Genomic DNA, 23,129 nt, shown 5'->3' on the forward strand with positions numbered 1-23,129 from the left:
TTCCCAGAACACAGATAAACATTTGTGGAACTAATATATTTTATTATAACATTTAACATAAAATAATTATAACAAGAAGGAAAATAATAAACACTGTAATTAAAAAACAATTCAGTAGACTATAAGTCTACACAATGCAGATGAAATTTTATATTCTACTACCTCCTCTGGCCTTTATCCAAGAACATTTTAAAAAAGGAGAGAAGAAAGAAGGAAATGCAGTAAAATGGCGTGATGGGCTTTTAAGTGAAAATAAAATAGCCGTTTCTTAGTCTATGAGGATGCAGGGCTATACTCTCAGTTAAACTGCTTTCTGGGATAGCTACCACGGCCTCTTTCATTCTGGGCCTCACGATTCTCTCCGGAACCAGAAATATAAGAAGGTTTGGGTTTTCTTGTCACTACAGCACCGAGTACTGCCTTCCCCAATTACTCACACTTTGGACCCCATGGAAGAGCCAGGAGGACTGGGGAACAGGAATTGGTTGGCCACACTTTACTCCTAATTGATAACAGGTCTAGCTTGAGGCTTGGTTTTATATGGGGTGGGTTTGGGGTTTTTTGTTGTTGTTTGATTTGGTTTGCTTTGGTTTTTGTTGTTTGGTTTGGCTTGGTTTGGTTTTTTGTTTGTTCGTTTGTTTTTGACCGTCTCGCTGTTTAGTTCAGGCAGGCCTGGAACAAACGAGCCTCCTGCTTCTGCTTTGCGAGTAGTCGGGACCTTAGATTCGCTCCACCGCGGTAGGCTAGAAATGTATTTAAGTCAAGTCTAGCAGGGTTCCGGCAACTGGAACTTCACTTTTACTGAAACAGAGAGCCTTTTGCCTCGACTTGGTGTCCCAATGGACTCTTCCACCAGGAGGCACCTGTAGTGTCTCCTCGCCGCGCTGAACCTTAGGCACTGAGAGAACATAGTTCAGGTTTTGGGCAGAAGATGGCAGTATATACTGCTCGATTTCAAACGCCTGGGGTTCATGAATGAAGAGAATGAAGGGGGCGGGGGTGGGGGTGCGTTGTAAGGGAGTTGGACTGAATAGAAATTTGAGTTTTAGACAAAAACTGAATAATGTGGATTTTTTAAAAAAAATTCCCAAGAATCAATAATTGCTCAGTCTTCCACGATCAACATATTCTAAGTTCCCAGTCACCCTAAAAGCCGTCCTGCTTGATCAGCTCGCGCGTCCCTGAAGCTCACGTCGACAGCAGGGGCTTGAACCCAGGGCACCAGAGTGACCCCTATATGTGCCCTCTTGCTATACCTCCGCTCGAGGTTTATTCTCCCAGATCCCTCCGCCGCCATTACGGGACGCATCACTCCTCTCTGACTGTGCGTGCGGGCGGCTGTGCAGAAGTCTCTGCGAGAGCGAAGGCGACAGATCACCTGAAGCAGCAGGTAGGGGGGCTCGGAAAAGCGGGAGAACAAGTTTGGGGGGTTAAAAATCCCAGGAAAGATGAGTGAGGAGAAAGAGGGAGTGCTGACATGGGGGGCGAAGAGGGGGGAGACGTGGAAATAAAATGAAGGAAATAAGAGGGGAGGGGGGTCGAAGCAGGATCAGAGGAAAAGAGAGGGGCAGCCAGAAATAAGAGGGGCGAAAAGAAATACGAGAAAGGGGAAGGGGAAATGGGGAGAGAAATGGAAGAATCGGGTAAAGAAACTTGAGGAGACGTTAAATGACAGACATAGCGGAAAGAGCGGGAGAAGAAACGGGCGAGTTGAGCGGCAGCGGCGGCGGTGAGGGAGCAGGGAAGGCCCCGGGGAAGCCCGCGGCCGGCGCGACAGCGGGACCTAGGGGAGATGGCGTCGAGTGGGGCGCGGGCGGCGGGACGGAGCACCGGAGGGGGTGCCGAGTGAGGTGAGACGGGCACCGAGAGCCCGGGCGTGTTTTTGGCGAGTTTGGAGTCGGGGCATTTGCTTAGGCACTCGTGCTGTTTTTCTGGAACTTTCCGGAGTCGCTCGCCGAGGAGACCGGGGCTCTTAGCTCTCCCTCAGCACTTCTCCTCAGCCGGGCGGAGCGGCGCAGCGCGGCGGCGGCCGTTTAAAGGCCGTGTCACCTCAGGCCTTGAGCGCCTCTGGCCGTCCTGTCGGGGGAGCCCCGGCCAGCGGCGGGACGGGCACCATTGGCCTTCCCGGCGAGCGGGAGACCTGTGCGGCCGGGGCGGTTCGCTCCCCCCACCCCCCATCTCTCCCTCTCTCGCGGGGGAGAGCGGCGCGCGCGCGCTCCTGGAGGTCTGGACGTTTAAGGCGCTGAGCGCCGAACCACCCAGCGACAAGCGGCTGAGGCAACATTGAAGCGGGCTCCTCCACAGGAGCGCGGGCGGGCGATGGTGCGAGCGACCGCGTGGGCGTTAAGGGGACGGGGGATGGGGAGCGACTCAGTGCGTCGGGGGGATGGGGGTCGGCCCCCTCAAGGCGACGGCGTGGGCAGACTGTCCTCCGCCTGCCCCTCGGGGCTCATTTACGTGCTGTCACGGCCCGGTGCGGACGCCCGGGCTCTGGCGGCTCGCTCGCCCACTCGCACTGGGCTCCTGCCGCCACCGCCGCCGCTCGGTCAGCGGAGCCCGCGAGCCTGAGGCCGGAGGCTGGGAGGGTGCGCCGTGGCTCACCCGTTTTGCCCGCCCTTCCTGCCCGCGGCAGGTCCGCCTAGAGCCATGCTCGCACTTGGGAAACTTAGGACTGCGCCGGGGGGCCCGCCTGTGGCACCTCCGGGGCAGGAGGGTAGAGGTGGCGGCGGGGGGCGGGGTAGGGGGGTAAGAGCTGGGGGAGCGGCCCTGGCTTCCAGACCAAGGGGAGGAGGAGGAGGAGGAGGAAGTGAGCCCAAGGGATCTGCTGGGGAGCTGTTTGTCCAGCTGTTTCTCTTCGCACCCTGAGCGCTCCAGCCAGAAGGGGGCCCGCGCCGAAGGTGGCCCGGCTTTTTTTAGGCGCTAATTTCCAACTCTCCTCTCAGCTTGTCATTCCCAGGCACCCTGGAGTCCCAAAAGGCCAGCTCGGCGGGCGCGCACCTGCCAGCCGCCCCTGACCTCGCCGCCGAGCAGGCAACCCCCAAGCCTGAGAAGAAGATGGCCCAGTCCAAGCTCGACTGCCGCTCACCTGTCGGTCTCGACTGCTGCAACTGCTGCCTGGACCTGGCCAACCGGAGCGATGTCCAGAGCGGCAACCTCGGGGACAAGAACCCGGGCAGCCCCACCGTGAGCAACTTTCGGCAGCTGCAGGAGAAGCTGATCTTCGAGAACCTCAACGCGGACAAGCTCGACAGCATAATGCGGCAGGATTCCCTGGAGCCGGTGCTGCGGGACCCCTGCTACCTGATCAACGAGGGCATCTGCAACCGCAACATCGACCAGACCATGCTCTCCATTCTGCTCTTCTTCCACAGGTGGGTAGCCGGCCTGAACGCCTGGAAACACGATCCTGCTGACACCGGCCAACCAGGAAGTTCCCGAGGGGCTCTGGGTGGGTTGGGGGAGCGGCAGACTCGTGGGCGACCATGCTGATCCTTTTGGCTAGCTTAGAGTCCCGCGGAGCTCAGGGAATTTTAGCAGGTGCAAGTACATTTTGTTTTATTATTATTATTATTATTATTTTTATTTTTAATTAAAATTTCCACCTGTCCCCGTTTCCCATTTCCCTCCCCCTCCTCCCAAATATTGCCCCCTCCCCCCACTCCCCTTTCCCTTTCCCCAAAGCCAGTTGGACTGGGACTGAATAAGCATGGGTTGAAACTGGACTCTCTGAACATGGCGGACAATGAAGGCTGATGAGAAGCCAAGGACAATGGCACTAGGTTTCGATCCTAATACATGAACTGGCTTTGTGGGAGCTTAGCCTGTTTGGACGCTCACCTTCCTGGACCTAGAGAGAAGTGGGAGGACCTTGGTCTTCCTGCAGGGCAGGGAATTTGTACTGCAAGTACATTTTGAACGGTGCCTGGAAAGGCTTGCAAATTCTAGGGCCCGGAAGATGGGGTGACACCATATGGGTTGGAAGTAGTTGTAGATGCCTCCTCTTGGAATTTCTGTAGTCCTTCAGACAATTCTGCCTTGAGGTTCTCTTGGAATTTGAGTTCCACCCTACTCAATGGAACTGAAACTGGGCGGCATTGACAGTGACGACAAGCGGAACATCATGAACAAATTAGGCTTCTGATGGGGGAAGACCAAGGATGAGGGATGGGAAAAATAGAAACCTGTGAGAACTTTTGAGATTCGGGATGGGGAGTACTGGCCCACTCTGTACTGGCCTTCCATTTTGAATGCAAGTGAAAAGCAACCCCAGAAAAAGTGGTTTAGGATTATTACTTTAAGAACTTCAAGACACCTGTATGGCAGGAGGATGGATGATCCACATCCATGTAGACGTGTTGTCTGAGTGTGTATCAGATTTTTCTAGAAAGCCTGAAGGAAAGAATGGGAGAAGGGAAGAGATAAACACAATGGGAATGCCCAGGGCATCTGCTATGACCAACAACGAGATACTTTGGTATTAATAACTTAAGACTCAGATAATTTAGAGGTGGGAACTTCAGGAAACCCTTCTATAGGTGTAGTGTTCTTAGAGATATTGTGTGTATATGTGTGTGTTTATGTGTGTGTGCATGCACACGTGCATTGTGTGTATGTGTGTCTGTGCACACTGGGGTGGATTTTATTGTTGCTCAATGACACAGGTTATGTAAGAGTGACATTCCCTGCTGGGGGAGACCTAGGTGGTAGTACAAGTTATGCTTCTATCTTTTTGTATGAGCCTGAGCAAGTTCTCTTACCTCCCTGCTCTCTGTATGGCACTTTCTATCTTTGGGCAAATGGTGTGCCCAAAGTGATGAAATGCCCAAAGAAATGCTGAATACTCATGCATTACTTGCAAGGTAGTAAAACTCAAATGGGATATCTTAAAAGCTACCAAGAAATTCAGGAGGCACTCCTGTCGACCGCTAAGAATGTGTTTACCTCCTTTGTCCCAATACACATCCACTCTAGCCACAGTGGTTCCTGGCTGGGATAAGCAAGGCTGCTTGTCTTAATGTTGTTAAATCAAGTTGTTTCTCTGAGGCATTTTCAATAATTTTTTTACTTATTTCACATTTGGCATCACATTATTTCATGGTCTAAAATAAAGCCAAGCTATAGACAGAATAGATTTCAAGAGAATCTTCATTTCTCATGAAATACTACTACAAGTGTATTTAGCCCACAGATACTGAAATCCTGTAGAACACAATGCTTAACTGGCTCGTCATGGTGGTAATGATCTGCTTGCTGGCATAGCTCAGTTAGGGAGTTGGGGAGAAACCTGAAGACAGCACTTGCATTTGCTTCGACTGGCAAAGCAAGGGCTCTTCTAGGTCTTTGGTGAAGTGAGAGGTTGCTTTCTGTTTAGAAAAAAGAGAGGCCTTAGGAGAGTCTGACCTGGGTGAGTGAAGTGTGAGGCTGACATTTGCTGAGATTTGCAGAGTTTTTGTGTCACACTTCTGTAGTGTCCCGATTCCCTGGGTTTCTTGAAAGACCTCCTTTGTCACCCACTAACAACAGTTTTTGGTACTTAGTTCTTGGCAAAACCTGAAAATGCTACTGAAGAGGAATATTAAAGGCACTGTATAAGAGAAAAGAACAAAGTAGGGGGATATGCACCTGACCACAATGCCTTCGGGACCAGAGCAACTCAGTCAGTGTTCTATGCTGCTATCTCAGAAAAAGCCAGAAGGCTACCAGGCCTTTTTGAAGCTCAGTAGTGAGTGACAGAATCCTTTGGTAAGAACCTAATAATTATGGCAGGATAAATCACTCTCTTTCTTTAATGAGTGGTATTGGAGATCCAGATCCTAGATTCAGTCGAGGTTTTGCACAGAATGGCATGTTCTTTGCAAACTAGAAGAACATTGTTGCTGGTTATGGGTCTTCTCCAATGTCTAGGCTGAACAGTCTTCTATATGAATATTTCCTTTCTTGATTCATTTGATTCCCTGGGTTTCTTTTTTTCTTTTTTCTTTTTTTGGTTTTTCGAGACAGGGTTTCTCTATAGCTTTGGAGCCTGTCCTGGAACTAGCTCTGTAGACCAGGCTGGCCTTGAACTCACAGGAGATCCGCCTGCCTCTGCCTCCCAAGTGCTGGGATTAAAGGCGTGCGCCACCACTGCCCGGTTGATTCCCTGGGTTTCTACCTGCATAATCCAGCCACAATTTTTACTCCTGTTCCAGTTCACAATAAGACATTTCAGATCTCTGTTTGAGTGTGTTTTCCACTATCATTTTTCAAGGCAACAACTCCTACCGGAGATTCTGCCTCTTACCTTGTAGCCTATTCTGCTATTTCAAGGCCTCCAACATTCTTCGGAAGAAGACTTGGCACATTTTTGATTTATATCTGGTTTATTGGTATTGGTCTGTCCTAGTTCCCAGTTTAGGACTGGATTTTCTTGGAACAAAGAGTGTAAGCAATTTGAGGGTAGGGCTGCGTTTTACTTGCTTGGTTTCTCCTTATGCAGCCAGTATTCATTAAAGGTGTTTCTGTTTTGTTCTGTTCTGGTGATTATGAATAACTACTTAATTGTTGGTGTACTCTGAGGTAAAGGTTTCACAACTTTAACCTTTTTAAAAGAAGGTTTTTAAAATTTTTATTGATGATGTGTTTGTGTGTGTGTGCAGGTACCCATGGAAGCCAAAAGAGAGTATCAGAATCCCTGAAGCTGGAGTTACAGGTGGTTGTGAACTACCTAATGTGGGTGTTAGGAACCAAACTCATTTCCTCTGCAAGAGCACCAAGCACTCCTAACCACTGAACTATCTCTCCAGCCCCACAACTAATCTTGTGCTAGAAAATCCTTATTAGTGTTTAAATGTGGATTTTTCTTTTTTAGTTTTAATCACATGTGATAGCTAATAGTTTGGTAGAAGTTCTGCTGGAGTGTTTGTACTTACAGAAATCAGTTCGGATGTGTATGCAGCCTTTTGGTATATAAATGGTGCCTCTAGACTATTAGGGAGAAGAAATGTATTTTAAACACCACCACCCCTTAAATATTTTGTAATGTAATTAATAACTAGAAAGGATTAATAGCTAACAATTATTGTTCATTTATAATACATACCAAGAATAGCATCTGCATAATCTCATTTAGTACTTATACCAACCCAACAAAACTGATATTATTAGCACTGATTTTCACTTTTATAAGAAGGAAACTGATGCTTGGAAATTTTAAGTTGCTCTGTCTCACAATGAAGAGCAATACCAAAACTCCAACTGATATCATGGATTCTGGAGTCTACTGAATGTCTAAAAAATCTAACTAGCTAACTAACACGAAAGAGGTGCTTACAACACTTAAATTGTTTCTATGAAGCAAAGAAAAAATGTTATTCCAGAAATTTTCTAAGTGATCAAAATGTCCAACTATTCTACTCCTACATGGGACACAGGACTCTGATGATCAAACTTGGACAGCCTCAGGGAAAGTGTGATGGTTGGTCACTATTATTAGACTTCATTTTATCATTTGTCTATACTTCTGAATACTAGAAAGTTATGCAAAAAACAGCGTACACTGGACAATTAGCTGAATTTTCCAGTTTATATGCAGTATTTAAAACAAACAGACAGACATAAACCTTCTTAAATGAAAATTTTGAATGAATTTAATTACCAAACTTGCAAGGTAACTGACATGGTAACTGGGAATATTCTGTTCTATGGTTGCTGTTTTTATAACCACAGATTTATTTCTAAGATTTTTTTTTTTTTTTTTGGTTTTTCGAGACAGGGTTTCTCTGTAGCTTTGGAGCCTGTCCTGGAACTAGCTCTTGTAGACCAGGCTGGCCTCGAACTCCCAGAGATCCACCTGCCTCTGCCTCCCGAGTGCTGGGATTAAAGGCATGCGCCGCCACCACCTGGCTAAGATTTTTTTTTTGACATAGAGTCTCACACTACAGCCCAAGATGGCTTGGAATTCATAATGATCTTGGCTGTCCTGGAACTCAGCATAGCCCAGGTTTGTCTTGAACTCAATACAATCCTTCTGACTTTGCCTCTCAAGTGCTGGGATTATAGGTATGAGCCACCACACCCATCCAAAATCAACCATATATTGCCCTTGGTCCCAGAGCATACCTGCTCTGTGTCATCCCAAATACCTAAATCTTAATTCCCTTCAGCTCCAAAATTTTTAGGATTCTATCTATAAGCTGACCTGCTACCAACGGGTTCTAATACACAAATCTCAGGAAATAATATTAAATATTTCTGATTGCTTGATGTATGCTAATTCATTTAATATTCTTTGTTGAGCTGTTTGTTAGGTACTAGCATGAAGGAAGAGTTAGATATAGACATCAGTTTTTTTTTTCAAGAAATATTTCATACTATTTAAGATTCAAGTCTGTCCTTGAATCTGAACCATCTGTAACTCCTCTTCTATAGCATCAGTGGTATGTAGACCACACCGTGAGAAATCCTGAACTAGAGATTGCAACCCTTTGTCAATTAATTTACCATTTGATTTCAAGGACGGGATTCTTTGTCATAGAGAGGTTTTCAGTTTCTATGTGGTTAAGCCTGTCATTCTTTGCTTTTGTGATTTTTGCTTTTGGTATCAGGCTTCGAAAGTCCTTCCTTGGCCTAAAGTAATTTAACATAACTATTTCCCAAGTGTCTAGTAGTCTGACACAAAATAGGCACTCTAGGATTAAGGGACATCCTCCATTAAAAACACAAATGCATTTGCAAACTTAACATTAAGGGTTTGGATACCTTATGAGAACCCTACCATATAAGAAATTGTCATTTTGCCAAGGCACAGATGTGAATTGCATGTACTGGCAGGCTGGTACATGGAAGCTAGTCCATATGCTGAGAAAGCTCAGTGCCCTACTACCACCATTACATGAGTATCTCTGTGCCATATATATTGTGTGCATACACATATATTTTATGTGTTTAGTGCTCCAATATTTGCAATGTAAATTTTGCCATTTTCACCACTTTACTCACTAAGTAGTAACATATTCAGTCTCTCCTCTCCCCCATCCCCAATAACCTGGCACTTTCTGTTTCTATAGATTTGCTTGTTTTTCTTATTCCATATAAGTGGAAGTGTGCAGTTTATGATCCTTTGTGTATGGCTTCTTTCACTCTCATGGTGTTTTCAAGATTTATCCATGTTGTAACATGTAACAGTACTTCACTTCTTTTCATGACTGAATAATATACCATTTTATTACTATAACACATTTTGTTTATGCATTCATCTGTCAACAGACATGAATTGTTTCTACTTTGTGTGGCCATTATAAGTAATTTTGCTATTAATACTATACAAGTACATGCTACAGTATTTGCAGTTGTTGGGGATATATACCTGGGAATGTCATTGTTCACTGATTTTCATTAAAAATTTTGACCATGCCGGGCGGTGGTGGCGCACGCCTTTAATCCCAGCACTCGGGAGGCAGAGGCAGGCGGATCTCTGTGAGTTCGAGGCCACCCTGGTCTACAAGAGCTAGTTCCGGAACAGGAACCAAAAACTACGGAGAAGCCCTGTCTCGAAAAATCAAAAAAAAAAAAATTTTTTTTTTTGACTATGTATTCATAGTCATTACCTGTCGTTTACTTCTTTGCATCATGATGGAGAAAGGTCATTGGCTAATAAAGAAACTGCCTTGGCCCATTTGATTGGCCAGCCTTTAGGTGGGTGGAGTAAACAGAATAGAATGCTGGGAGGAAGAGGAAGTGAGCTCAGATGCAGGGCAGCTCCTCTGAGAGACAGATGCCATGCTCCCCTCTCCCTGGCAGACGCGATGAAGCTCTGATCCACGATGGACATAGGCTAGAATCTTCCCAGTAAGCGCACCTTGGGGTGCTACACACATGAACAGAAATGGATCAAGCAGTGTTTAAAAGAATACAGTTTCCGTGTAATTATTTCGGGGCATAAGCTAGCTAGGCAGCCATGAGCCGGGCTGTGGGAAGAGGCCCACAGCTCCTACTACAGCATCATCTCTGAGAAAAGGGTGACAGCTCATAGGAAGTAGATTTTAATGTGAATGAGATATGGAAAAGCCAAGTTTAGAAAATAGAAGTGGATAGAGGGTACAGGATTCATGGAAGGCCAGGCTGGGTAGGCTGTTAGTGTGGAGCACTGAGAAACAAGAGAGCACAAGAAGTCTGCCTAGAAGGTTCAGCTCTTAAAGAGGGTCAGAATGAGGCATTAATTTTATCTTCTTGTCAGTTTAGCCCAGAGAGCACCTATGTGAGTCCATACCTTAGGAAATAACTCTTTCCAGGGTGACCTTATTTTCCCTCTCTAAGTGAAGTTATCACCCTTGCTTATATTTGTACTTCCAGATAAACTGACAGGCTCTCAATTCCAGGTAGTGTTGGCTTCTTTCCAGACTCACTCCTGAAGGCCAAGACATCTAGATAAATGGAGGGAGATTTGTCTGGCCAAGGTTTCCGGGGTCTCTGGGCTCCCTTAATGATGGAGCACCACAGAATACTAGCCCCCAGCCATTTCTTGAGAGGAATGAGGTTGGCTGTGTCTGTACATGATGGTAGCCACTGCACTGTGTTTGCTCATCATTAGCCTGCTCCTACCTGAACTTTCTCCTCTTATGTAAGGCATCCCTCAAGATAACTGCAAAGCTGTAATCTGCCATGGCTGACTGAGTTTACATAACAAATTGGTTGGTGTCATGCAATAGTCTTTTGAGCCCTTGAGAAACCAGTGTGCTGAAAGAGGCCAAAGCTTGGGCTCATTTGTAGGGGTACTTTGTGTGCTCAGTGTACTCAAGGGAGAGCATTCCATGGCCACAAGGGTCAGAAAGATGAAATTTCCTTTTCAGATGAAGAGAGTAATGATGACTCAGGACATACTGTGCTGTCCCAATGTCTGCAATAATGGGGCAAGGGTAAGGGCTTCATTTTATGCCAGAACTTTGGCAGACAAGGCCGTCCAGGGAATTGCCTAGGTTAGTGGGGGACCTCTGTAGGACTAAAGGCGAAACCCCACCTTCAGCAAACTTCACCCAGTGAGGGTTCAGCCAGGGAAAAAAATGGCTTCTGGAAGTTACTGTCTTCCATGCTGAAATCCAGCTTAATCGAGGAGTTGGAATAGAGATAAAACTAGGAGCAGAAAGCAAGCTTTTTCAAATGCTGTGCTAGGAAGAAGATGATTTTATCAGCAAGCAAGGTAAGTTCATTTGTACCTTCTGGCTAGGAATCTTCCCCAAAGTAGGTACTGAACTTTTAGAAACATTGTAAGAGGTGTAAGGTCCCAACCAACACAAGAGATGGAATGAGAAGGTTCCCAATGTGCAGACACTAGTCCAAGAGAAAACTAAGACTGCAGGCTGGTTCAGTCAGTGATGACCAAGGCATGTTATTGCCTTCCTTTCTTGAGAGTAACATTTCTTAGATAGACCAAGCCTGAAATCAGTCCCCTGCCTATGGATGTATCACAGTGACCTTTCTCAAAGGAAGAATTTACTCACAAAATAGCCTTGAGTATTCAACCTACTCTCTTGTAAGCAGCTGCTTACAATGCAGGGATCTGATAGGGATTCCTATTTCTCTGAGCTGTGTACTTCTCTGAGTTGTGTCCACCAAAAATTGGCTCCAACTATCCCCAAGGAAAAGAGTGAGAAGTGAGAGGAGAGAAGTGGATCCAGTGGCTGCATTCTAGCTTAGCCGCTTTGCACCTCTCCTACACTACTGTTTAGCCTCACTTTCCAAACTAGGCTGGGCCTCTGCTAGCCTCAGGGCCCTGACTCATATCTCATGCAGTGCCTTATGTAATAGTGCCAGGTTACTGAGCCATCAAGCTTCTGCTTGCTCAGTGGTGGGCTTCCCTCAAGGCTAGTCACTCAGAAGCCTGCTTCAGGTTTAAATGGAGCTCATACTTTCCAAGGAAAAGCTTGCTATTTCCTATGTGAGGCAAACAGCTGTCTCAGAAGTAAATGTCAGACTTCAAGGTGTGAGTCGCTTTAGTCCTACACTTAGAAGTAGATGTAAGCAGACAGGCAAGCTGGAAGGATTTGGTGTGACTGAAGTCATTTGCAGGGGTACCACTACTTTTTCCCAACAGTGCACTACTAAAGGAATGATGTGTGAAGGGGCTTCAGAACAGGTCTCAGAAATTCCCTTTCCTTTTTTATCTGATTATCAGGTCAGGAGCGTTTCTGGATCCCTAATTTGATAGACATTTGGCAGAAAGGTGTACCTGAAGCTAAAAGAACCATGTAAAGAAATGCACTTCACATGCCAATTCCCAGTCCATTTCCCATGAAGTCTCATAGTTCTCAGGTCTCCCTAAATTCACCATGATTTTTCGGTTGGTTCATCTTGTTTTGTTTGGGGGTTTTCTTTTTGCCTATTTAGAAAATTACATTACCAGCTTAGTACAACTGAGCCCTAGTAAAATTAGGGTTGCTAGATTCTGACATTCTTTAATAAACAACTCAATATACAATACACATATTCCCTATCAATCTAATATTCTGTTGACTCCAAGTTTGTGACTAAGTCAGTAGCTCTTCTCCTCCCTTGTGTTTGCCCCAGCCTGTTCCACTATGTTGCCACCAGGTAAATGGCTTGCAGGCTGAGGTTAATTGAGGAGACTGACTGCTCTCTAGTCCAAGAAAAAGAGAGAAAAGCAGGGAAACAAGTTTTTAAAAAGTGACTTGAAAATTACTAACAGGCATAATCTGAGTCCAGAGATCGTACTCATGAGTTCTTGAACAAGCCCATGGCCATTATCTCAGGACTCAAGAGATCTGGGCATTCCAAGTTCTGAAGACACATTACAGCCAGAATCAAGGAAAACTGTAAACCTCTACCATGATATTTGCACTTGTCATTTCTCCCTCTCCCCTGCTTCGTAGTCGTAGAGGAAAAAGAAAAGGGATGAAAAAGAAAAAGGGAAGCATAAGAACTACTCAATTTTAAGAGTACTTAATCTGCCTACTCCAGTGCACAGAGAAATGAATAATGGCAGCATCTCATTCAACCTTATACTGAGCCACCAAACACTTCAATTAATCAATCCATCATTTATTGACCAAAGGTCTGATACTTATTGAGCTCTGACTGTGGATTTATTAAATGCCTACCTTTCCTGCAAGGCCCTGTAAAGGACACAGGGCTGCCAGACTCCAAGGCCAGTGTCTGAAAAGTTGAAGGTGTGGCCCTGGGGAGTAGAGCAGTTGCCACCAAGGACTGGGGACAAAGAAGTGTTGCAGGCTGCGGGCTTTTTAAAAACTGAGTTGAGGTTATGCTCCTTGAGAGAAAGGTCTTACGCTTAGTGGAGCTTGGCTTGTGCCAAAGCAAACTAGGAAGGGAGAGTCTCTTTATGGCGGCAGCTTCCAGCAGAGCCTTAACGAATGGGTTGGCTTTGGCAGGTGTTTAGTAGCTGGCTGGCTGTCTGCAAGACTTTCTGGTTGGGAGAGGAGAGGAGAAGCTTGCCAGCCCCGCAGGGATCCTGGTAGGAAGGGGCTGGCCTGGAGTGACAACACTTTTTATTCTTCCTGGACTGGAACCCAGAGTTACCAAGCTTTAGGAACAGGAGAGAAAGGCTTACTTTAGCACTGTCCCTCGTTGTTCCTTTTTGACTCAGAACAAGCTGGACTCTGATATCCTTTACTAGGGACTTTGGACTCTCCCTCCATAGAGGGAGGCATCTAGAGAATGGGAGCAGGAAGATACCTCTGTCTTATGACTGACTATTGGAACCAAGAAGGTTGAACGTAGCTATACAGTAGAGGGTAAGCCCCTGAAGAACCTGAGGTGTGGCTTCATATCTGGATCTTAGCTTCTATCTCTACAAGGACCCTTTAGAAGAAATAAAAGCAGAAGCAGAGTAGTATCAGGGTGCTACCGTGTGTGTGTGTGTGTGTGTGTGTGTGTGTGTGTAAAATTTGCTCATGTCTTTCTTGGAAAAAGACTGGTAGCCCTCTAGGGTGTCATTTTAGGCTTGTTTACACCACAGAAAACTCTTTCTTAGCCGGGTGGTGGTGGTGACACACGCCTTTAATACCAGTACTCGGGAGGCACAGGCAGGTGGATCTCTGTGAGTTCGAGGCCAGCCTGGTCTACAAGAGCTAGTTCCAGGACAGGCTCCAAAGCTACAGAGAAACCCTGTCTCGAAAAACCAAAAGAAAAAAAAAACATCTTTCTTAGATGCTCTCTAAATGAAGGCCTTTAGGTAGGATTGAGAAAGGTGGGAAGCCTCAAGTTGGCAGGAAGGGAGAGGGAGCTAGAGTAGCAAAAGAACCGGCCTCAGGTCAACTGATCAAGGAAGGTATTGCTCAAGGTCAGTATTCCGTCTTTATTTTCTAGTGCTCTCTACCCCAGTCAATGTCCTGGACACCTGTGCCCACCATCCTTTCTTACAAGTGATCTGAAGAATTCACACTTAAGTTCATGAACTGATTCACTCAACAGGAAGTGTTCAGTACACATTTTTCATATTCTAGGTTCAATGTCACTGAGGGTACAATAAGAAATGCACAAAAGGCATGCATGATCTTATCTCAGAGAGTCAGGCAGAAACCAGATGGTGATGGTAATGAATATATGAATTCTGAACTACCAAGAGAGAAGAACATAGCAAAGAGACTTCCTAAGGAATAGCAGGTGTGCTAAAGAAATGAATATTCAATATTGAAGTTCTAATTATCAGCTGGGCGGTGGTGAGACACACCTTTAATCCCAACAGTCTGGAGGCAGAGGCAGGCAGATCTCTGTGAGTTCAAGGCCAGCCTGGTCTACAGAGCAAGTTCCAAGGACAGACTTCAAAACTACACAGAGAAACCCTGTCTCAAAAAAAGCAAAAAAAAAAAAAAAAAAAAGAGAGAGAGAGAGAAAGAAATTCTAATTATCAGACACAGGTCAAAGGAAGACATGTCCAGAAAAGAAAAAAAAAAGGATTTCTTGGAACCCTTCAAGTAATACCATGAAGATAGTTTTCACACCCCTAGACATATATCTAGGCCATGAGTAGGCAGCAGGTCCAAAGCAGAAGGAATAACAAAATTCTGACAAGTGGAAGAGATAAGTTTGAAGCCCGTAAGGCAACTAGTATTTAATGTCATCCTTTGCTAAAAATAGTCCCTGACAGTATGGAAATGTGTAAAGGCTAGTCCCGGGGACCATGATAAAGTGGGTATAGCCTGTTGAGAGGAAAATTTGGTTTTGTAAATTATTTACTGAACAGCAGCAACAGAAACAAACAAAAAACAGACAAAAACACAATTGATGGGATGCTTTTTGTTTTTCTCCTTTGAGATCCTTCTTCTGAACTATGAATGATTCTTATTTTAGGACACAACTGGGCACAGCATTGCAGGTCTAAACTCCTTTCTAGGGCCCATGGTAATGTCAGATATTTGTCTAGGCTGAAAAAGATAAGCTGGATATAGAAGAGAAGAGTACTATACTACTGAGGTGGGCACGGAAATTGATCAAAGGTCCCCACGTAGCTTTCCTTTGAGAGACATGACTTCATCACAAAGAAAAAGCAGGTGACAGTTGAAAGCTAAATGGGATCAAAGGAAAACTGAATTGTGAAGGGTCAGGATTGGGCTATAAGACTTTTAGAGCCAACAAGAGGTAAACCTAGGACTGGAGGTACCTGATTATCAAAACTAAGGAACTAAGATCACTGGTTTAAAGAGGAGTTTAAGTGTGAGAAAGTGGTAATCAAGAGACAGAAGGTTTTCAAATAAAAGAAAAGTGACAGCTCAGCTATATTGACTAGCTGTTTCCCAACCACATTAGGGACAGAATAAGAGAAAACATGCCTATACTATAGCATAAATAACTGAGATTAGATAGCAAAGATAACTTCCTGGCTATAGGCATCCAAAGAAGCTAGACAGAATTACCAAAAAGTATTATTTATGACTTTAAGGTATGGGACAGGTGTAATGCTATCAATAGCTGGATAAAAGAGTGAGAATGTTGATTTAATAAAGGCCATGGCAGAAGGGGATAAACGGTTGGGGAAAGCAAATAGGTAAGGAACAAGAACATATAAAAAAATGAAAGCACATGATGCAAGATAAAAATGTGTGACAATTTTATAATAAGAATGCTATTGTGGGGCTGGAGTGATGGTTTGGCCATTAAACACTTGTACTACTGCCTGGGGTGGTGCCGCACTCACTCGGGAGGCAGAGGCAGGCGAATCTCTGTGAGTTCGAGGCCAGCCTGGTCTACAAGAGCTAGTTCCAGGACAGGCTCCAAAGCTACAGAGAAACTGTCTCAAAACAACAACAACAACAAAAAAAAAGTTTGTCCTGCTTTTGTTCTCACTCAATTCAGTTCCCAGAACCATGTCCCATGTTGGATAGCTTACAATGTCCTGTATCTCCAGTTTCAGGGGGATATGACACCTCTGGGCTCCACAGGCCCCAGCACTCACACACATAATTAAAAGTAGTAAACATAGATCTTTGAAAGATTATCAATTAAATTTCCATTAGAGGCGAATCATTACAGCTAGCATATGTTCTTGTATGACAGAGTGGTGTGTGGAAATGAACTGTATGAGGAACTGTTAAGACTCCTTCCAGAATCCTCCAACTTTCTTGTCTCTTAGCTAAATTAGAATCAATGGGGTGCTCTCATCCCTTACACTTAACGATTTGGGAGTTCACTCTATTCTGGAGACAGTGGAATAAGATTGCCTATCCCAGGTGCTTATGGAAAGAAGGACTTGGTCCTCATGCACATGACAAAGATTAGATGCAGAGGACAGAGCAAACCATGACAGATTTCCTGCCCCAGGAAGCTTAAAATTTAGTAGTATTGACAGATATAAAATCATAATTACACAAATGAAAATACTGATTCATTTATCACAGAAAAACCAGGAAGCTGGTGAGCACAGCATAAGAGGGGCTTCACTTGGGACTAGAGAGTCTGCAAAAGAAAATCCCTTCTTAAGACCTTAGGAATTGCCAGTGACTCACAGTGAATATATCTTGCCCAAAATCAATAGCAAGAAAATTTTAAAAATGAACCTAATCACCATTAATGCCCTCAAAAGTGGATGTTGAATCTCCTGCAACTCACTGAAGTCTTGTCAAACAAAAGCAACCCACCCCAAGTAAATTTTCTCACTCCCGAGATCACGTAGCCTTAATTAAGGGAGAGTGATTCTCTGTGTGTCACGGTGGTCTATCAATTAAAAAAATCTGTGTCTTGAAGACTTTGAAGAGATCATTACCTGCCAGATGAACAGGATGGACGTCAATGAATTGAATAAAGGACTAATATGAGAAAGTTATACCAAAGAGCTGCTCATGGTGGCACATGCCTATAATCCCAGCACTTGGGAGGTGGAGACCTGAAGATCAGGAGTTCAAGGTCATGCTCCTCTACCTGTGTAGCAAATTCAAGGCCAGCTTGGATTACATGTCTCAAAAAAAAAAAAAAAAAAAAGGAAAGGAAATTTATTTGAAACTACTCTCCAGTACACACACTAGAAATAATCACATCTCCAAAAATGCCCTCATTTTACTCTTTAAATGTGAAAAGATTTGCTAAGATTACCTTGTTTGGGCTACAGGTTAGGTTCAGTGCTGAAGAACAAGTAGCTTGGTTCTGGGAATCTAACGTTACAGAGAGATAATACCCTATTTCACTGTTCCTTTATCTCTTTTCTCGGGAAACTGATTGGTTCTGGCCCTTCTGAGAAATTGGTGGACTACTCAACCTTCAAAAGTGGACTACCAAGTGGCTCAGAGGTCATCAGGCATTGTGTATTCATAAGATAGGGGCTTCCCATTCAATGGACAATCATCTAATGTACTGTGAGTTTGTCAGTTTTTCCAGCAAACCTTGGTGTCATCATTTAGAAATTAGTGACAATACGATTAGAAAAATTGAGAGGGCACTCCAATATTCTTTATTAGTATTAGAGACATTTTATGTGGTACAAAAACAAAACATCTGTCTATCCTTGCCTCCTGTTCTCCCTAAACCCTTCTCTGCCCGAATCCTCCCCATCTGCTGTCAGTCACAAACCTTCTCCTGCCTAGAACCACAACTGAAATCCAATCCAGTAAGCTTTCCCTGTGACAAGGCTAGCTCTCTCTGCCTTCATTCACCTTTAGGTATAAAGAACTAAGAATACTTCTGGTTTCCCTCCTGCTGGTGGTAGTGTGGGGTTGGGGGTAGGTGAGCCATGGCTTTGACATTTAAAGCAGAAATTTAAACATACATAAGCACAGGGCTGCCTTCCTACCATTACTTAGCCAATTTATGAAGTTTGGAGCACTGTGGGGCTTGGGATGGCATCTTTGAGACCCATATTTCCTTCCCAAGATTGACTATTATCTGCTGTACCTTGAACAGAACATAGAGGCTTAGAATTGTAAATACTTTCTCAATAATCTGGTCTGAACCCTCCCAACACCAAGGAGAAATCTGAGGCCCCAAGTGGGGTGGGGTGGGTACCCGTACCCGCCCCAAACTGAACAGCCAATTAGTGAACAGCTGGATAAAGAAATCATGTCTCCTGATTCTCTGATCCAATGATCTTCCAACTTTTCATCTCTAGATGGCTGTACACATACCATCCCAGTAGGTACACAACATCTCCATGCCAGGAGACTAGCTTTAGGCCCACCAAATGCCAAAAACGTGTTTTTAAAATTTGATTTTATTTAATGGAATTGACCAGTGGTTTGGGTGTTAGGGAGCCCCAGCCCTAGAATCCTACTTCTCTTCAGACTGGGGCTGCATGCCACAGCCACAGTCATGTAAAGGGGACAGAAAAGCTTGCTGTTCGGGTTGGAAAAGAAATCAGTTGCTGAAACATTGGTCTTTTTGAAAGTTCCAACCACAGGGACTGGCTGGCAGAGCCTCTGTCTGGGTTTCCCGGGAGGATCCGGCCCTCCCCTTTAGTCTGGGAGTTAGTTTAGGAAGCTGGCCCAACCTCCGCAGAAGATCCTGAGGGCAGCACTTGCCTCAGGAGCTCCAGTCTTCCCTCAGAGCCCAAGAGCCCCCAGAGGCATTCAGGACTCAGGGCAGGGAGCATCTTTTGGCCTCTGCAGCAGAGCCAGCCTAGGCTGGCCCTGAGGCTCCTTGGGCACTTTTACTTTGGAGTCTGTGAAAGAGTTTCCAATTGCTCCCGCCCTAGCAGGAAACTACAGGGAAAGAGAGAGGGGAGAAAGAACAAGAGGAGACACAGAGAAAAAACAACTCCAACCAGGCAACCAAAGTTTCCCTGTGCAACTGGGAAATGAAGGTGGAAAGGCTGGAGGAACCCCAGCTCATTGAGGAGCCCCAGCTCGGGGAGGACCCAGAGCCTGGAGAGGAGGCACAGTTCCTGGATGAGTTACAGCTCGATGTGGTAGAGAGTGGGTCAGATTTGGATCCAGAAGATCTGGGTTCGAGTCCAGACTTTGCCACCAGTCTGATGCTTGAGCTTGAGTAAGTAACTCCCTGCCCTTCTGTGGGCTGCTTTCCCTCATTATACAATGGGGGAGGGAGAAATAAGATAGTCTCTAGGGTCTCTTCCAGTTCAGGTATTTGGGAAGAATATGTCTGTAAATTTGTCTATGTGTAGGTTGGATTGCAGAAAAAGTTGAATCAGTTGTTACATACCTTAATGTCAGAATGATATTTAAGGGGCACAAGAGATTCACATGAGTAAGATGAATAAAAAAGGTGGTGAATGTGGGAGTTATGACCCCCAAAATAAGGCTTACCATAATGTCAGCTTTGATTTAAAAAAAAAAAAACAACAAAGAGATTAGGCTTGGAGCAAGCATATAAGTAATGGGGAAAAGGGCATTTGGGGTCTTGTTGATGTATAGTTGCTAATACATCCCTCAACCAAATGTCTCCCCATGACATCATCTATCCTATAACGCAGATATTGAACCCAAATTGTGTTTATTATGTTTTTCATATGTATCTTTGGAGGAATTCTCAATTGAACAGAAGGGAGGTAACATCAGCTATCTGTTCACATCCAGAATTCCTAGCAAACAATAACTCCCACTAGAGTTACTGCTGCATGACTTAAAGCAGACCCTTTAGCAAATCTGAAGATATAGATAGATAGATAGATAGATAGATAGATAGATCCCCCATTCATAATATGTAGATGAGCTGCCAAACTCTTATCTACTTTATGTCTGCTAGTGTTTGGGACATGGTACTATGTTCAGATTCATTCAATACTGACCATCCTTCCATGGGTTATATGGTAAGTGTGTACAGACCATAGGAGGAGACATTTATCTAGCAACCAAAGAGCTCCTCATCATGACAGGCATGATACCTTGAAGTTTCTCATGTGGCAAATTATTTACATTGTCATCTGCTGTCCTATGCCTATCAGCATCTGTACTGCCGGGGAAACTGTAGTGGAGACAATGAGTAGAAAGGGAGCCTCCCTCAACTTGCGCAGATAATTGCCCACATCCCTAGAACCATTAATCACGCATTCTTTGCCCTCACCCTCACCTTTACACTTGCCCATAATTCTGTCTGCCTCAAATGAATTCATTTCTTCAATTATTTCTTGGCTGATTTCTGGCAACTTGGATTAATCTTAATAGATTTCTAAGATTGAAAAGATCTTCTTATTTTCACAGAACAAAAGTTTTTTTTAAATAATTGAAAAATGTAAAATCCTTTTTGACAATTTAGGGACTGTAAGAAGGAGAGGAAAAGAAAGGGAAGATATTTTACTGAGGAGAGGAGAAATGACTTTAAGGGAGAGAAAGGGGGTAAAGAAAATTGGAACCAAATAGAGGAGGTAAATTGTATTATCACTTTCTCTAAGGAAAGATTATACTTCTAAAGTCACAAATAAGAATCTACATGTGTCTTTAATGCTTGTAGGACTTTGGTTGTCAATTTGACTGTTTTTCTTTGCCAAAAGAATTTCACACTCCTTCCATGGTTGGAGACACCACAAGGGTGGTACATTTAGACAGCTCTGGGAGGTAGGGAACCAGGTGGCCAGAGCTCCCAGCCTCCCATAGAGCAGCTCTTCTTCTCTAAGGACCTTGCATCCAGAGACCTTGAAAGATTTTAGCTTAGAGTAGGGAGTAGGCAAGGGATGGAGGGTGATTATTGTTTAGCAAACACAAAGAGGTTTGTAAACCACTGAAGGACCTTAACTCTCCAACCAAACAAGAATTTCTTACAAATAAATTATCCATAAGAGGTGGAGACACTGCCTGGACTTAGGCAACTAGCACAAGCACAAGTCATTTCTCTTGTTGATCAAACCTGCTTGTGAGACTGCCTAATACAAATCAAATCAGCAGAAACGGAAAAGTTCGGCCTTCCAGTAGCATTCCTGCTGCGGGCCTCCTTTGTTTCTTTACCACCCGGGTAGCAGGCTTGTGGCCAGAGGTGCTTTTGGCTGCAATGTTCAACTAGGGGCATCTTGTGCTTCATGGGACCTCTATAAGTACAAGATATGGCTCATGGGTGGGCAGGCTAGCCACTGATGTGGGCTTGAGGCACTCCAGCCCACACAGCCCCTGGGGCCAAGGTGGAGGAAGTCCACTCCACAGAGTGTACTGGTTTAGTTAAGTGAAGTCTAGTGTGGCATTCTATGCAGGGGAAATAGCTCGAGGGAAGGAACACTTGACCAGGAATAAGGGCCCTGTGTTCTGTAGCAAACTCCAGCTTTGGCCGAGGCTGTCACCTGAAAGGAGAAAAATAATAACTGGCTCTGAGAGGAAGGAGGAAGGGAGCCAGGCTCAGGATGGTATCCTGGCCATTTGGGGCAGTTGAAAGCCCCACCAGCTTTACATTTGGAGAAAGAAATAAAGCAGTGCTTGTTGGCTATGGGAACCATCTGTGTGCATGATACAGAAAGCACTGTTTCTCCAAGTGTGGCAAACATACACTGGTGGTGTGCAAGATGATTTTAGGTGGTATAAGGACTAACTTTGGGTTTTTTTTTACATTTTTATAGCTATTTATTGATTTAACATGTATTAGGGGTAAATCGGTTAGCACAAACACTCTGATTTCAGAACTATTTCTAAGGGTGAGACATTTTTAAAAGGCTAATCTGCTTAAAGTTAATTTTGAGAAAATTTCTTGACAGTAGACAATTAAGTCAAGGACATGGAACTACCACACTATGTCTTTAACAGACACATGGCAAGGAAATCCAGGGGAAAACAGGAGTCATACAGTAAGGCCTGAGATTTTCTTTTTCATGTGAACCTGGTTGGAAATCATCCTTTGAAAACCTTATTCCAAACACAAGATCAACCTGCTATTTTTATATCTTTGGTGTCCTTCTCTGCCCCATGACACTCAGCACTCCTGATTAGCAGTAGGTCTTTCACTCCTAGTGAGCACTGTCTTGACCACACTTTGGTAAACATCGACTAATAAGTGTTAGAGAGCTTGTGGGGCTGTCCCCATCTGCCTCCACTGGTTTCCTCTCAGCACTGTCCATTGCTTCATTGCTTCATTCAAGTCTAAGGTAGGTATCTCCCAGGAAACAAGGCGAGAGATTAGTCTTTCTTTGAATGTTCAAAACGAGAGGAGGACAGGAACTGTCACTGAGATACTTTTGCATGGATTTGTACTGATCTTTAGACAGATTAGAAAAAGATTTTGTGAGAAATGTGTATAAAATCAAACTGAACAACAGACTTCTCACTTCTTCTGGAATTCTATAATGGACTCTATGTACGTAAGTTTAGTTCTCTTCCTCCTTCCATTAACCTGAGACAGATAGCATGATGCTTACAGAACCTGATGTTTAATCCTACTTTCTCCCAGAGTCCTGCCTGGCAGATTATGAGGGTGAGCCCTGAGCAGAAGCAATGAAAGTTGTGAGCTTGGTATATATTTCCTTATGGCTAGGTTGTATTCAGGAGAAATTGTATGTATGTCTTTCCCGTGTGTCTGATCTCTTGAACTAGCTCAAGTATAGTTGACTGATCTTCAATTCAAAGAATTTTCTTTGGTCATTTATTCTAGTGGTTAACTAGCCCTGCTCTGAAATTATTACCCCCGCCCCCATGCTTCCAAATTTTGTCAGGCGATCTTGTCTGCTTCCAATTTCCAGGTGGATCTATATATATTTTTTTTCTTTGGGTTCACCTTACTACTTAGCTTCTCTAGGATCATGAACTATAGGCTCAGTGTCCTTT

At 44.5% G+C, this 23,129-nt stretch overlaps 1 protein-coding gene across 4 annotated transcripts in view; it reads left to right on the forward strand.

Moving 5' to 3' along the window:
• The first annotated feature begins 1,326 nt into the window (after positions 1-1,326).
• Tsc22d3 (TSC22 domain family member 3) overlaps positions 1,327-23,129 on the forward strand; it is a 64,437-nt gene continuing 42,634 nt past the window's right edge. Inside the window, exons 1-2 of one of the 4 annotated variants that reach the window (XM_057760109.1) lie at positions 1,327-1,390; positions 2,943-3,371. In XM_057760109.1, coding sequence (XP_057616092.1) covers positions 3,055-3,371 — 317 coding nt within the window. In that variant the 5' untranslated portion in view covers positions 1,327-1,390; positions 2,943-3,054. Of the gene's footprint in view, positions 1,391-1,832; positions 1,851-2,223; positions 2,323-2,942; positions 3,372-18,963; positions 19,420-23,129 lie in introns of those variants that run through there. The other 3 variants (XM_057760111.1, XM_057760110.1, XM_057760112.1) reach the window with 3 other exon arrangements.

Source organism: Chionomys nivalis, chromosome X (assembly GCF_950005125.1).
Source record: "Chionomys nivalis chromosome X, mChiNiv1.1, whole genome shotgun sequence".
NCBI classification, from domain to species: Eukaryota; Metazoa; Chordata; class Mammalia; order Rodentia; family Cricetidae; genus Chionomys; species Chionomys nivalis.